At 37.3% G+C, this 16,176-nt stretch overlaps 1 protein-coding gene across 6 annotated transcripts; it reads right to left on the bottom strand.

Annotated features, from left to right (window-relative positions):
* Nucleotides 1–2,515: 2,515 nt before the first annotated feature.
* Nucleotides 2,516–16,176, bottom strand: LOC124180091 (protein THEM6). 6 transcript variants are annotated; one of them, XM_046565168.1, is made up of 5 exons: nucleotides 15,619–16,176; nucleotides 11,912–12,268; nucleotides 8,627–8,841; nucleotides 5,240–5,431; nucleotides 2,516–4,207 (listed from the first exon to the last, which is right to left on the bottom strand). In XM_046565168.1, exons 2-5 carry the CDS (start codon nucleotides 12,066–12,068, stop codon nucleotides 4,100–4,102), a joined length of 672 nt encoding a protein of 223 aa, XP_046421124.1. In that variant the 5' UTR covers nucleotides 12,069–12,268; nucleotides 15,619–16,176; the 3' UTR covers nucleotides 2,516–4,099. The 6 variants fall into 6 exon arrangements, with proteins under 6 accessions (XP_046421124.1, XP_046421126.1, XP_046421121.1 ...); XM_046565170.1 differs by having other exon boundaries at nucleotides 11,912–12,263; XM_046565165.1 differs by lacking the exon at nucleotides 15,619–16,176 and adding an exon at nucleotides 13,059–13,635.

The raw sequence follows: 16,176 nt of genomic DNA, 5'->3' as shown, positions 1-16,176 counted from the left end.
TTAACGCATCCGTGATGTATTACAATTACTCTGAATTTTTTTTCATCCGAATACTTTTCGAAAAACAATTCTGCTCCTCCACACAACGCAGATACTTCACTTGCGACCAGCTAAAACAACGTTTCGATTCTATGCCTATGAAAATTCAAGATCGAGAGAGCAAATGAAAAGTTGTTGGAATAATTATGAATACTAATGTCATGGAATATATCGAGCACGCGTCGAATAGAATCCCATTTCGAAATGAATAATTCTTCTCTTTTCATAACATAGCTAATCTGGTAATATAGGTAAATAGGATGGTTGGAGGTGTTCGGAAATGGTAGGACATTTCAAAAGTTAAAGTCGACGATGATCCGGTGCATCAAGTTTGTCGTTACAGATTTTCTTTTCCCATGAGGCATAGAGTATTCAACAACGATAATGCAGTCCTTAAAATTCATCATTCATCTCTGACTGGAAAGCTAATTCGCAAGGCGTGATATTCTATTCTATTTGCATTATTAGAAAAATACCCGTACTCTACATACACTGTTTCTAATCTTTTGCTACATTTGGTTTAATCTCCATGCTTCCACAGCACGATTAGTCGGAAATGTTTTCGGTTATCCATAATAAAATAAAGAAGTAACAAAGCTTAAATTTATTGTTAAAGCTCTAATGAATACATCAAACTGCGGTCGAATCAATTCATTTATTGTTTGCACATGACTTCTGTATATTTGATAAATTATTCCTAAATACATTGAAACATATGTATTTATAATGAAATATCATGCAATGGGCTGTGTAAACTATAATCTATAATTTCTATCGAATAGCTGCTTTTATGTCAACAGGGCTTTGAGACTCAGTTCAGTTCCTCCTCCTCCTCGTCCACCTCCGACCACCTCCAACAATCGCCAACCACCTCGAACAACCACCGATAACCACCTCGGGTTGTACCTGGAATAGCAATAAATATTTTCAGTATCAGAATACATCAAAAATATTACGTGAGGATTAATATTTGAAAAGTGCTGGAATAAATTTTGTCTGGCACTATTCGGACGCAATTTTGCGAGACAAATCGATTAAGCGCAGTCCTGATACGCTGCGAGCAGCGGATAAAAAGTTACAGCCAAAAAACCAGAACCTCAGATTTCGACATTTTTCAGTAGGCGGATTTTCCTTCGTCACTTCTTTTCTGTTGATCCCACGCTCTTTTCGCTGCTTTCTTTGAGTTCCTGGGGATCCAATAAGTCAGGAAAGGGTCATACAAGTCGAATCTGAGACCACAAATTTTAGGCTCCAAAAATGAAGAAAAAAGTAAGGCAACCCCTTTGCATTTTTGGCGAAAATTTTTGCGATTTTGAAAAGTGCTGGAATAAATTAATTGTGGCACTATTCCGACGTAATTTTGCGAGAGAAATCGATTGGGCGCAGTCCCAATACGCTTCGATCAACGCATCGTAAGTTATAGGCAAGAAACGAGAACCAGTGTTTTCGACATTCTTGAGCAGGTGCTTTTTCCTTCGTATTTTCTCGCCTGTTGATCCGACGCTCTTTTCGCTGCGTTTTCTGAGTTCCTGGGGGTCCAATTAGTCAGGAAACCGTCGTTTAGATCGAATCTGGGACCATAAATTTTCGGCTCCAAAAATGAAGAAAAAGTTTGCATTTTGCATTTTTTGCGAAAATTTTCGAGATTTCAAAAAGTGCTGGAATAAATTCTTCCATGCACTATTATCTCACTGTTCATAAATGTCGCACCTTACGGACAGTGGTCACTCACCGAAAATCGACCTTTTTATAACCGGTGCACAAAATATACTATATCTCAATCTCGCGTAAATAACTTAAAAACTACTGGACCGAGCCAAGCCAAAACGCACACATTGTTCAGACTTTGTCTTTTGATTCTCATTTTCTGGGGTAATCATGTAACAATTACCTCCGTTTTTTTCTTTAAGTGTAAATGAAGGTTTGTAATTGTAATATTTTTTTTTTGTTTGTATTGTAATATTCATCAGTAGATATGGATACTTTGTTCGGTTCATAAAAGTTTCCTAAGTCTTTTGAAAAATACCAATAACTAGTTTCAATGACCTCCCTACTGAAAATGATCATGTGTTAAATTACAAAACATTTTATAATTTAAGACATAATCATTTTTAGTAGAACCTACCCCATGGATTGCGGAAAAATTCTCGTGCCTCACGATATTTGTCGAATTTTGTTTTTTTCTACATCAACTGGAACAGCTGGTTTCTTCAGATTGACATTATACTTAAAAATAATGCTGTCGACTTCGATAATCACATCGTAGAAAAAAATTATAGTATTTGACTTTGGTTCGAAAACGTCCATCGGTTGGCTTTTTTATCACCTCAGCAGCTGAGCGAAAACGAGTGACCGACGTCCTGAACCTTCAACATTACTTCCCTCTCAAAGGGTTGACTCTTATAAAAATTGGTAAAAAAATATTCATCCTCGGATTATAAGCATTGGGATTTAAATTTAAATAATATTCATTCAATTTAGTTCTAAATCGATATTTATTTGACTTCCGATTCGATCTGGATAAAGAATTTCAGTCGAGCGAAGCCTTGACAAAATTACCTGAGTAATGTTGATTTTGATTAGCAAATTTATAGGCTAATTGTTACCGTTTGAATATTAAATTCGGTTTCTGTCATTAGGAAGAGAATTCAAATCGTACAGTAAGGATTACAAAGAACACAAGACTGAGACTAGAAGGGAGCGATTTGATCACTCCGACACTGGTTATTTTATAACTAATTTATACTCATTCCACGGAATTGCACTTTACCGTAAAAATGTTCAACGCAGCTTTTTCCCCAAAAGTAACGCGGGCATAAAAGATTAACCGCACACAACAAAATGGAACTTTTCTTTTTAAACACGCGTGCTGCTCACATTCGTAGACAGATACGCCATTCCGTAAACGTCGAGAGACTTTTCAAACTTTCCTCCGTCGATTATTATCACAATACAAGTATTTCCGGTTTCATTGAGAAATCGATCGGCGTATCCAATACAAGTATGACTCGTTCCATCTCAAATTCGAATCGCCCAGGAAGGCCGAGATCAAAATTTAAAATTACTTAAATAAAAGGCATATAATTTTTTAGCAAAACTTAATAACACCCGTAATCTTATTTTGGTCCAAAAAAGTTTGGCTCTAATGTACAGATATCACGATTTTCTTGCCTTTTTTTTACAAAATTTTTATTCACATATTTCACGAATGTACTCTTTTTGAAAGCTTATAAATTTTGAACCAATGGACGGAATATGCTAATGATTTTTTTTTTTTTTTTTCAAAATGCTGCCGTTCGGAGTTTAGGGAGATCAATCTATAACTGTTAGAGCTATTTATCACAGTGAAAATTAAAGAACGAAATACAAGAACGATTTTCGACAATCATACATTTTTCATTCACAATTGGCCAATTTTTTTTTCTCGAATATTCTTCAAAAATTAGGTATCCTAGAAAACTTTTTCTATAAAAACTCGTCATTTATGTAAACAGAATCGAAGTACACGTACGCTATCGGCAACATGATGCCTGTAGATGAGAGCCACGACTTAATTAATTAAATACCGGTAAAAGTGAATTTCGCAAATATGTAGAAAACAGGTTCTTTTCGAAAAAAAGTCGTTTCATAAATCAAAAAATTTCAAGGCGGTACAGTTAAGCCGTATTTTTTGAAGTGATATAAAAAATGATGTAAAAAAATGATGCATATTTTCAAAGCCATTTTTTATATATATATATATATTTTTTTTTTTGTTTGACCTTTCTGCGCAATCTGATACCGAACGAGTCACATCTTACATGAGTAATTCCTATACAAAGTTATTATAAGGATAAAAAGTTTATCGATACTTTTTTATCCACATCAATAGATTTCGTTTGGGTCCGCTTCTTCTTTTTCTCGTCCTTTGTCTTTTTTTTCATTTTTGTTTTCCTTCGTTCTCACGCTTCAAAGGCTAAAAATGAGTCGCCTTTCGCATTCATGGTTCTTAAACCACAGTCGTTTCGTAGCAATTCGCCGGCGTGACGTCGTTCACAACGGAAACTCCGGCATCCCTCTGTCAGCAGCGAGGGGGTTCTGGCGTCGGGCGCAAGCTCGCCGAAGAAATTTCGTTACTTTCCAACCACAAGGCAACTTCCGGTGGAATTTCCGGTCTCACGTGTGGTGCCTGAAAATCAATATGCCGCTTGTTAAATGACGATATATAGCATACTGCAGAATAGCTATGCAAATTTGATCCTTTATTTGACAAGTTTTTACAACATTTTTTGAAATCGAATATAGAAATCACAATTACTTAAAACTGATGTTGAGTATCCAAAAATATGTCTGTTTAAGCGTAATCACGCCTTTCGTGTAAAAGGATTAACAAACGTGAGTAAGAACGACCTTTATCTCAATCTCAAATTAGTTATTTCAAGATTTTCGAACAATGAAGTTCACTTCAATAAGTTCCCTGATTGAACTCGAAAAGTTGGCAATGAATTTTCACGGATTTTTAAGTGATAAAAAACTTGTCCAAGAATAACAGATTTTACAGGTTTATCCCGGAAACAGACATTACGGTCATATATTTTTTGCAGATTTGAAGCCTGTCTTAAGATTTATATTCTTCGAGAAATCTAAAAGCAGTAAATGAAATTAAAAATATTAGATTACTTCTCCTCGCTTAAATGCGTCATAAAAAAAATGTCTGGTGTACTATCATTACAGAAGTTGTCACTTATAGAATTCCGAAAGATCCCACAACTAGTACGTTATAATTTTTTCTAATTTTTGCAATTCGAACACAACAGCGTATGTCAAAAGTAATAATTTTTCCTCATTTCCAATTTTAGTAATGTAAAAGACTTTCCCTAATTTCTCAATCTACCCCAAGCGATAACCTGTTAAAATTCAAGTTAGTTTCCTATTCGTTAATTCGTTCAACAAAAGTACACGAGTCGCGTAACTCGGTTGATAAAGTTATAAACTCCTACTTACAGAAAAGTGTGGAAGGAATCATAAATAATATCTAATAATAAACCGAGTTCATACTCGGTTAATAGAAAAACATACAACAGTATTGCCGGACACCTTTTTCATCTCGATTTGCATCCTTATTTCTAACGCTTATTGCTCTTCAGCTGCGCTGTATCAGTTTCGTCTCTCTAGGAGCTTGAGGGCTGTTTGCCGAAATAATGTTACAATATTAACGTACACTTGTCGGGGCAATTCCGGCCTCCAGTCCTCCGTTCACTTTGCCTCCGCGATCAAGCAGCACCCCCATAACGGCTTCGGCACTGCACTCGAGTACCCGTTGACGGCAAATTGCGATAGCTCGAACAAATCCATCGCCGGAGCTGATGAACTTGTGTTCCATGAAAATAGACTTGTCGTCCCAGTAGATGATCTGAAAAATTAAAAGACACCTCGTTTTCAACATTTTCATGGAAGATCCTTGTTTATTTTGCACTTGCAAAGTGAAGAGCTTGAAAAAAATTCATTCGCAATTTCAGACGAGCTTTAATGTATAAAATTAAGTTGAACATTCAGGAATCGCTCTACGTATTCTTTCACGTAGCAACAATTCTCGCAAATGATCCAGAGAATTTAAATTTAACGATAACTAGATTACTACAATACACTAGATCGATATTAATATAGCTGGAATTGCTTTAAAAAACGTAGACTGAGATTGTTTTTTTTTTTTTTTTATTTACATCTACACGTCTATGCATTGCTATATTTCAATGCATTAACCCGTTGTAGCTCCTTGTGACATTTCTGTAACAAACTAAATAAGATCCTACAAAATCCATACGGAAGGTATTAATGACAAGGCCTTAAATGCTATTTATTTAAACTTTATGATTATGGGCTACAAGGGGTTAACTCCTCAAAAAATGCACAGTATCGATTACACGTATACCATCGAGGTAAACAAGTTGCATGCTTCGCAGCAAACGTTTGAAAAATATGTAAAAACGTTGAAAAAATTTCGTCACCAGTATTGCCAACCGTTAAATAATTAGAAAATATCCAAGCAGTTTGTACAAGAAGTAGGCCAATTGATCAATGAAACACCATAAATAGATAGGCGTGTAGAAAAGGAATGAGTTAGACTGCTGAACGTTTACATGCAAGTCGTAACTTTGGCACAAATCATGTCTTGAGCCATGTACGATCTATCAGGATGCTATTCAAAATCATGCATATAGTCCAATCGAACCAATATCACGGGACGAATAGCAATGGGAAAGTCGTGGGACCAAGGTTTTTTTATATTCTTTTTAATGGCTAGCCAGGCCTTGAGAGAGCAGATTCCGTAGCAAGAATGGCTCCTGCTCATTGTTTGCTGGAGTCAGTTGCGCATGCAGGAAATGATGATTGAAACTGAGGTGACTAACGGCCGCTTTCAGACGATAACACTACCGAGAGACGGTTATCCGTTTGACGCAAGAATCCATTCGTGTAATCTCACTTCGCAGTTCCGGAATTTAGTAAGCTGTGCAAGCAGTTGGAGCAAATATACGACTCAGTACAAATTTCGCGTTTGTCTGGATAAGATTTGTTGTACAGGATTTCACAGACCTTATTCAAATGCGACAGGCGGATTCGTGTCCAAGTCAAAGAATGTGATTCATTTCATCAGCAGCGAACTTACTTTCGGTACCAGGCTTGAATGATATTGAAAAGAGTGTCGTTTCAAAAAAGTATTTCAGGTGCAAAATGAGAAACAAACTTTTTAGGAAGTGCCATGTTGGGAAATCGCGATCGTTTTTTTCTGAAACATCCTAGTGTTACAAATTATACGATTCGTGGATCTTCTATGTATCTGTTTTACAACTTTTACATCTCTGTTCTGTAACTCTCATGAGTCTAACATATGGGTCATAGCCGCCTATGGTGGAAATTGTGTAGTTCCTGTAGAGGTCATTCACGCTCCGGGTGTTATAACTGTGATTTTCTTTGAATCAAGGTAATGTCAATTCTACGTGATGGATACAAAATTTTGTTCACTGGTTGGCGTAATGAAATGCGGACAGCTTTTTGGCACACGAGCATGACACAGAGAGGTGACACACGGATATGTCTCACACCGGAAACACGGTACAGGAAACTTTAAACCTCAGCGGGCGGTTCAATGGAACACATTTTGGTATACGCCATTTTAGTACACAAGGAAAATAACCGATAACTTTACGACGTAAAATATATTGACGATGAATTTACGATTGGATTGATGCATGAACTTAGTCGTTACATAGTAATACGACACACAAGAGAAGGACGACCGGCTTTTAAGCCTACAGCCGAAATATGGCACAAAATTTTTTGACTCACTGCACGAATTGTGAAAAACCATCATAATTCTGCTTACAAAATTATTCACAATGCATGAAACGATGGAAAGTATCTGATTCTTGCCTACTTTGATTCATCAGAGACGTTATGGCACAGATCATTTTCAAACCGTGATCAGTTATGTGCAATTGAATTTTTTCCACTTGCTGGATCAACCGGTGCGTCTAAGTAGCAATTTCGGGCGATGATTATTGCAGTGGGTCACAATTCGTGTGAGTCACAAAGATGTTTGTAATAGTTTTCGTGTACAGGTAATAGGCATACTTGTCTTATGCCATTGGAGCGTGTCTTATTGGCATTCTACTTACAAATACGTAATATTTGTATCATCGTAAGGCTTTTTTTACGTATTCAGAGAGCTTTGAGCTTCTAGGTTTTTACAGGGTAGGTCTGTGCGGTTAACGGATTCATCGCAAGCTTCATTTAATCATTCTCTCAACTAAACGATTAATTGTACAAGTCTATTGCAGGGCTTAGTGCGGTTGGAGAGAAAGCTGATAACGCCCAAAACCAATCTCCGTTCTAATAGGGCTAGATAGCAAACCTGTTATAATTACTAAACCAACACGCACAGATTGTATTGATCCCTGATGACAAAGGACTTATTGCTTACTGAGCACACATTGTCACGTCATTTTAATCTGATACGATTCAGGGATCACGAATTGCACGACGTCAATTCGCTGAAAACCCCGAAAAATTTCAAAAATACACAAACATTGATTTTTAATTATATTCATACGCACAAAACTGACGAGTATCGACAATAATACATAAGCTGCGTTGCAAATACTCAGTCTACATTTATGTGAAATAATGAAATAGATAAGTCAGAGGAGTTATCGTCGCGGAAAAGGTGCACGCAAAATGATGCCACCAAAAATATGAATTTCTATTAATCAAAAACTTGTAAGAAACGTAATTCAATTTCTGTATGCCTACTCGAGCGATAAACTTGCGATAAGAGTAAAATAAGTATCGATGTTCATTTCCAATAAAATATAATGCAAAACAGGTAACGAATATTTTCAATTCAATATGAGGAGTAGTAAAAGAGTCATTTTCATTGATCATCGTTTACGAGAAATTATAATATCAGCGATGCCAGAATCTATGGCTCTAAAATCCAGAGCCTAATGGTCTATCTAGTCTATCATCACAGAATAAATATAGACATAGATTTCGGCAAGACAAGCAATATCCGCAATACGTTAAAAATAATAAAACATGGAGTATCCACCTTTGATGTAATTTTGTAAACGGAAAACGGCCTGAGAAATCTCCTGTAGCGAATGGTGGCTGCACCCTGAACGACTCCGGATCCCTGTGCTCTTATTTCGCGATAGAGATTAGTCCTTTCGTAGAAGTCAACTCTGGCGAAGTCGAGCTCTCGTAGATAACGAGCGTTGTTCATATGATAAAGAAGCGTGTCTATGTCGGTGGTTATACAAACTCCTGAAAAGAAATAGAGAAAATATAGAATAATACCAGTTGCAGTGTGAAAAGGGCTGTACATATTCGTTGTTACGGTTTGTCAGTGTTACCTACAAGTGATTGAGATTGATGTTTTGGAATTGGAAAGCATTTTTCAATCCATTTACCGCATCACAGATTACCAGTTTATCAGACTGTTCTATGAACTGATAAAAAGTCGTCCATAGAAGAAAATTGAAGAAAATAAATTTTCAAAGTGTGACATAATAAAATATTCATGGAATGAAAAGTTGCAAGTGACCACTGGTTGGAATATCTTATCAAGAGCACCTAAAATAGTTTTTCATATTTACAAAATTATTTTTATACTACAAAAACGATGATAATTTTAAGGGTTTGGTAATTTGCTTTTGACCATTCGATACTTTAGAAAAACACTTTACTTCATCCTCAAGAATGAGCACGCCAATTTCCTTACTTCCTTTAAAAATGTAATCTTTCACAAATACGGTCAAATAGTAAGCGGCAGTGACGTACGTCAACAGCTGCAAACAGCATGAGCAGTCATGCTGGATAAGATAATGAGAGGAAATGGGGACTGCTGTGGTTATAATCCAACTGTAGAATGGTGCAATATTTTTCAAAATCACTTTCACCGCCAATAATTTCACTTATAACATTTTTGTGCAATTGCATGCTGAATTCGAAAAACATTGGTACGGATAAGCTTGACCAACGATTGGCATCTTTTTGTTTGACATGGCCGAAAATTTTTCGTAGTACATGTTAATTATCCAATTTCCGACAAACGTATTTTTATGATGGTTTCGAGAATTGAAATAGATTAGAATCAATGCTCAGATATTTGTTTAGTGCTTCGATGCCTAAGATAGAATCAAACTAATCGAGGGTATGAATATCAATCGATTCGTGCGTAATAATATCTAGCCACAAAACATATGAATCCGATAAATAATTTTCTGCAAGTACAAATTTATTTAGGCATGTGACCGGAGGATTTTCAGTGTAATTTTAATATTATTTCGTGTATGCGGATTAAGTTTAAAAGTTCAAAGATTGACGTAGTCGAACCGCGTGGTCTCATTTTCTGCGCTGACGGATGCTTGAGAAATTAATTGATTTTATTTCCATTGAATTTATTGTGGTTCTTCATTACAGTAGGATTCTACAAGGTAACATGTTTATCCAGAAGCCTTACAAAAAAGTAATTAGCGAACAGTTCCGTCGCTCATGTAATGTGCGACTTTCAAGCTCAAAGCACTAGAGCGATGGCTGCCTAATAATTGCAGCAAACAATATTTGCATAACGTCATTGCGGTTTTTTTTTTACGATACGAAAAGGATGAAAAAAATCTAACGACTGATTAAAACCATTCTCTGCATGTAAAACTTCAGTAATTCAATCCTGCGTTAAAGTGTTCGAACCGTCATACCGAGAGAAGTATTTAGTTAAAATAACTTTATTTCAAGTAGAAATTTCATGATAAATACCGAACATGGTTGGCCAACCATATCGGCACTGACTACCCCCATGTGTATGAAAAGCACAACATATTCAGAGCAGACCATAGTCTTAATCATAGTTAGTCATAGTTTCTGATACATTTGAATAGTGGGATTGTTCAAAGATCGCTTCTCTCACTGTCTAAGTATTTTCATAACTCGTCTTTCGCGTGACAGAAACATTTCTCCCAATTACTTACCGACAACGAGAAGTGAATCACTGCAGATGGAAGCCGTTAAAGCATCGCCGCACGGAATCTTTCCATGTGCGATTGCTATTCTCGGTCAGTCATTCACTTTCATCGATCGTACTGAGAACGTTATACACCGAGCGAATAGGCATACAGGGCATGTGAATCGGCGATCGGAATTCTTAGCGTAGGAAAGTTGCGTTTCGATCTATCAACAAACCGGTGAAGTAGCTTGCAATACGACCACCTCTCCCGTGCCCATGGCGACATATACCTCCCATCTATTATAAAATAGTTGTTGCTTCATCGCGTTCTCCCATACGTCTGACAACTGACTCATATTTTGCAAAGACAATTTTAAAAATCGCTCATTATGCAGCTTGTAAGGATGTTTGCGGAGATAAGAACAACCGAATGGAAACTGGAAATGTTTACTCACTTACACAATTACTTATTTTTATACGGTTCTGGATATTACGTGGGTGGCCTCCGATTCTCGGCTACCAGGTCACGGTCTGCGAGCGAAGGGAGTCACGTAAGGTTTCCAGATTTGGATTAAGAATTGGGTACTTTCTCGAAGTGGACGTTGGTTGGAAAACACGGTTGATTGTCAATGGAAATATTTCAAATCTCAAGATGTCGAATTTTGGCGACAGGGGAAGTTAGATTACCGTATTGTCGGTGGTGATGAATGAACGATTCGACGTTCTTCATCCATGCTGCGCAGGAGAAAAGATATTCGGATTGCTTGACGTTTGTAACATATTACAAACGTTGGATCCTATCATTTAAATATTAAGAAACCAATAGTTAAACATTCCATTATTGACCGAGATATCGTAGAACGTAACAGCGAAAGGAATTGGCTGCGAGATTTCGGTCCGAGAGAAGCAGCGATTCGCGAAATTAGATCTCAGAAGACGTACGGTGATAATTATACTTGAAAGAAAAATCTACAAATCCTGGAATATTGATTTTGATGCGTAAAATTTTCAGGATTTCAACGGTGTAAGTTATATTGATTTTTTACCGTGAATAGTTCTCCGTAAATATAAACCACTGGTTTCCAGAGTTTTTCAGATGGATCACTCATTGCCTAACCTTGAAATCTTGCATAACTCTTGTCAGATATTTAACAAAATAAAGTACATAAGTAAGTCGTACTGCGAAACTACGAAACTCAAGTTGATTTCAGAGATCTTTCCAGCATACCGATGATGGATAATTATGGATGGTCATTAGGTTCAAAATACCAGGACACATATCCCTCATCGTCACTATAGTCTGGGATTTTAACACGACAGTTACCAGTGCCTTAAGTATGAGAAATTTTTTTTACTTCGCCTTCGAATGCCTTTATGCGTAAAAATGCGTACCGTAAACCGATGTTTCGTCGAGGATGTGAACTTGCTTCTTGCAGAATCTCGCCAAGAGCACTGTCAGGCACATGCGCAGAAAGTAGTGCACCTCGAGGAAGACATAGAAGAGGACGACGACGCCAAGGACACCGGCCAGGACGCAGCAAGCTATCATAATGTCAACTGTCTTTGATGTCCCTTTGATTATCCTTTGATCAGCTGCTGCGGGGCGAGAACTTTTATCCTCCTTCAACCCTCCTGCAGGAATGATCTCCAGGTGCGTAAGGGCGAGCGAGATATTGATTCGTTGTCGGCCCTCTTTCCGCCTTTACTTTTCGTCAATAATTCGGTCCGCGACGGCGTCATCGCCCTGTACTGCAAAGAATGCAAAATAATGCGTCTTTTTTATCAATCCCATTGATCAACCCGTTCTTGCAAGTAGGTGGCAATAGATTAATGAACTAAAATTGTTAGGAAAAATATGTTCACATAAGACACGGAGAAAATCTTCGCCTGATGGAAAAGACATGGTTCTCTCTCTATATTTGTCTCCCCCTATCCCTCTCTCTCTCTCTCTTTAACTATGTCCAACTCTTTTCTTGTTTCGTTTATAAATTAATGCTAGCGAATATTGCGAAGAATGAGATAGCATATCGGATTTTAAACTTTTCATCGGCTATATTTTTTCTGAAGAATGACTCTTGTTATTCGTTATGACCGTATAGAACCCTTTTCAAAAATATCTACAAAGACGTAATAAAATTTTGAAGTACCTAATATTGACTCGAGGAACGACGTCAACAGATTTGAAGTACACAAGAATGTGGCATTGAATCCTTGTGCAATTTAAATCTGCAATTGAAATTGTCTACGCAGATGTTTACTTACCATTACATTTATACTCATTATTATTATACATATTGTTAGTGCCGCATTATTGGCGTACCAGACATAGTCTAGCCTATAACGACGTAGATGAAAGATGAATTTTCCCATAATTTATCTTTCCACTGCTTCATATCAATTTATTTATAAAATAATATTAACAGAATCGGACCAAGAGAGAGAAAGTGAGAGAGAGAGAGAAAATATGCGAATAAACAACTGAAACAAAGTCTGAATAAAACATTGAATTAAATTTAAGCTCGCACCAATAGTAACTAACCTTGTACTACAAGGCAAGATATTTCTCATTTATAACTTATCGTTGCCAATGCTTAAAGACAGCAAGATGAAAGAGGAAAGAATAATGCCAACGGAGTAAAAACGAATCTTTCAAACTGATTCGAATCACCCTTTCAAACGTCAACCACTGTAACAAAAAATGTACGGATTTTTGAGCACCACACTTTTATCTCGCCACTGCGAACTCCTCGATCCAACTTTAAGGAGACCCAGTTTTTCTCTGCGACCACAACGAACAGGCAGCAAATCACTCGACACCACCGAACGACCGAGTAACGCTGCAGAGCAGCTGACGACCTGCGGACTGGTATCAACCTCGCGACGCCTGGCGTCGCTGGCATTTCCACCCCTTCCGGGAGACCTGCTGTTATACCTCTGCGCCGAAGCTGGTTTCCCCCAATCGACGCTTTTCGAGTATCGAGAGAGCCGCTCGCGTTAGACGATCGCGCCTGTGCCTTATCGGTGGCTCTTATCACCTGTACGGTGATCGTGGTGTGGCCCCATTGCGAAACGGGAAAAGACCTTTCGAACAAACGAAATAAAGCATCCGCCGACTTTCCTCGACGAAATTTCATGCCGTCGTAGGAACAGATTGCGATGTATTTGGCTCTTTCTCTGTAAGTTGGCGAATTTGAACAGTCCCGTGCGGCCATGTCAGGTTCATCTTTGAATTACAACGAATAAAAAGACACCGTTAGTTTTGTATTATAATATTGGTGTTGGCTTTGCCCGTCAAAATTTGCATAGTATAGTATATTTTTGTAAATATCTTTATATTATTTTCAAATCGCCTACAAGGGACTGTTTTCAACCCTTTGGGATACTTTTCAAATCATATTAGGACAAAAACTAAATCAAATCAAAATATTATTATGAAAAAATATTGTGTATTATATAATACACTTTCAACGTCTTGTAGCGAAATCTTGGTAAATTGCAACAAACGGCAAATATTTTGTCTTATCACTCCAATCCTGTGTTCGGGACACGCCAGGGAACTGTTTTTGGAGGTGTTACAAAAATTATTATGAATGAATGAGTTAAAATTTGGTGAAGAAGAAGAAGAAACTTTGTTCGATGTTTACTTGAAAAATTTTTTGCTAAAAAGTGCCTGAGACAGCGAGTTGCCTACTTACAGAGAAAAGTCCATTTATGACGTGAGCAATCCATAATTTCACTCTAGATTTCTTAGTGACTTTCATATTCTCGGTGACATCTAATTGATGATTAAAATTTCCACGTCGGTCGTTTGAAATTTCATAATAGTTTCGTGATAGTTTTCCGCGCTGATTTATTAGGACAGATTTGTTACATCACGAGATGATGGCCAGCGACTTAGAACTGGTTGAATGATCCGAACGCACGGCGTTATCCGAAAGTTAACGCCAATCTTAATGACGCGAGTGCGGATTTCCATTGGAGAATTCTTTTATTGAGGGAAAACTGGTTTGTACGAACTTGTTACGAGTCTGTGTAGGTCACAGGTAGCGCAGTTGCAGCCGTTGCTCGATGTTGCTCGGAACTGTTACATGTTATAATTATCACGTGGTTTCTTGGCGTACTATAATACATGCAATGGGTGTTTCTCCTGGAACATTCACATTTTGTTACGGAAAACGTGCAAATAAAATTTCATTATTTTTATTCATGCAATTTCAAGTGACATTCAGATTATATTGATACAACGTAATCACCCTATTGGACAAACTGATGTTAGATTTTAGAGAACTTGTCGTACTTTCTATATATGACACAGATTTTTTGAAATTTTTAAAACAGAAACGATAAACGACTGTTATACTCAAGAACACGCTTTTTCACAATTAGTGAGTCGTTCACACGAAATATTATACATCTTATCACACGTATCGAAATGTCAAAGATATTGCATCATTTCGTACCGCAGGAAATACCTCCGGTGAAAACCAGAGGATTGACGACTCGAACAATTTTTTACACAACGTAACATGCGAGGTTTTTCCCATTTCGAAACGTGGTAGTCAATTGGTGTCGAATAGTTACATTTAAACGGATACGCAATAATATATTTTGAACGAAATTATGCAGTTGAAATATAGGAGCAGAGTAATGACTTGCTCGCGTGTGATTATTACGTAGTTGTTTCGTTCACCAATAACGTTGTACACTTGGACGTGGCTTTCAAGGAAAGTCGACGAAGCCTTCGAAATTTGTGCAGTGAATTTATCGATGTGTAAGTTACGGTCGCAAACAGAATTTGCTGAACGTGCAAATTCGAGTATTGAAACTCAGGCATGCAAATAATCGTTTCATTCCCTGTCAATGATACTATTAATAATCTGTAGTGATTCTAATTATAAAACCTAGTAAAAAGTATTACTCATAATCGAAATGATTCGAAAACATAATTTCTATTACACACATGATTCAAACTTCTATTTTTGTCGTCGAAATATGTTCTACCTCATTCCAACTCGCTTTTTACATGATTTTTCCCTCTTACCTTTGGTATTATACACGCATCCATGTCTGTTTATTATTGCCATAATGCGGGAACTTACCGTGAACCTTGAATCGGAAGTAGAACTTCAGGAAACGCGGTAACGTTGTTCCTCTTCCTGTATCTCGTCGATTTATCGTTCGTCGTTGACACTTCAAGGTGTAGCAACAATCTACGATCCTTATTCATTAAGCATATGTAACGACTAATTTTAATCCAAAACACCGATGGGTTCAATTTTTTACCGCAGCACGATTTATTGCTACGGATGAATTTAGATCGTCACCGAATGATTTTCTACGTATTTAACTCGATATCTAAGATTTCTATTTTACTTAAGTACTTTAAACACTGAACACGGTCACTCGTTCGGTATAATTTTATTGTCCGAGAAGAATAAAAAAAAAAAAATCAGAAACAACTTTCTTACCAGGCAATGTCCTAATTTCCACAGAGACTATAATCGCTCTGGTACCGAATTTCACGAATTGCAGCACCGGTCCAAGGGAATAGTTGTATCAAGGAACGATTTATCGGCGGTAGACATTGCGAAGCACGCACTTGCTTACATAGGAAACGACTATCATGACGATGGGCACTTGAGTCGGCGCTTGTTACG

Source organism: Neodiprion fabricii, chromosome 4 (assembly GCF_021155785.1).
Source record: "Neodiprion fabricii isolate iyNeoFabr1 chromosome 4, iyNeoFabr1.1, whole genome shotgun sequence".
Lineage (NCBI taxonomy): Eukaryota > Metazoa > Arthropoda > Insecta > Hymenoptera > Diprionidae > Neodiprion > Neodiprion fabricii.
The sequence above is the reverse complement of the archived record's forward strand: the minus strand, read 5'-3'. Positions and strand labels throughout refer to the sequence as shown.

What these genes read in the sequence shown, in the direction of transcription:
- LOC124180091 (XM_046565168.1), bottom strand. Translation starts at nt 12,068, where the DNA reads ATGATAGCTTGCTGCGTCCTGGCCGGTGTCCTTGGCGTCGTCGTCCTC. An exon ending in CGACGAAACATCGGTTTACG is followed by an intron (nt 8,842 to 11,911) that starts GTACGCATTTTT and finishes ATTTCTTTTCAG; the next exon opens with GAGTTTGTATAACCACCGAC. An exon ending in TTTACAAAATTACATCAAAG is followed by an intron (nt 5,432 to 8,626) that starts GTGGATACTCCA and finishes TTAATTTTTCAG; the next exon opens with ATCATCTACTGGGACGACAA.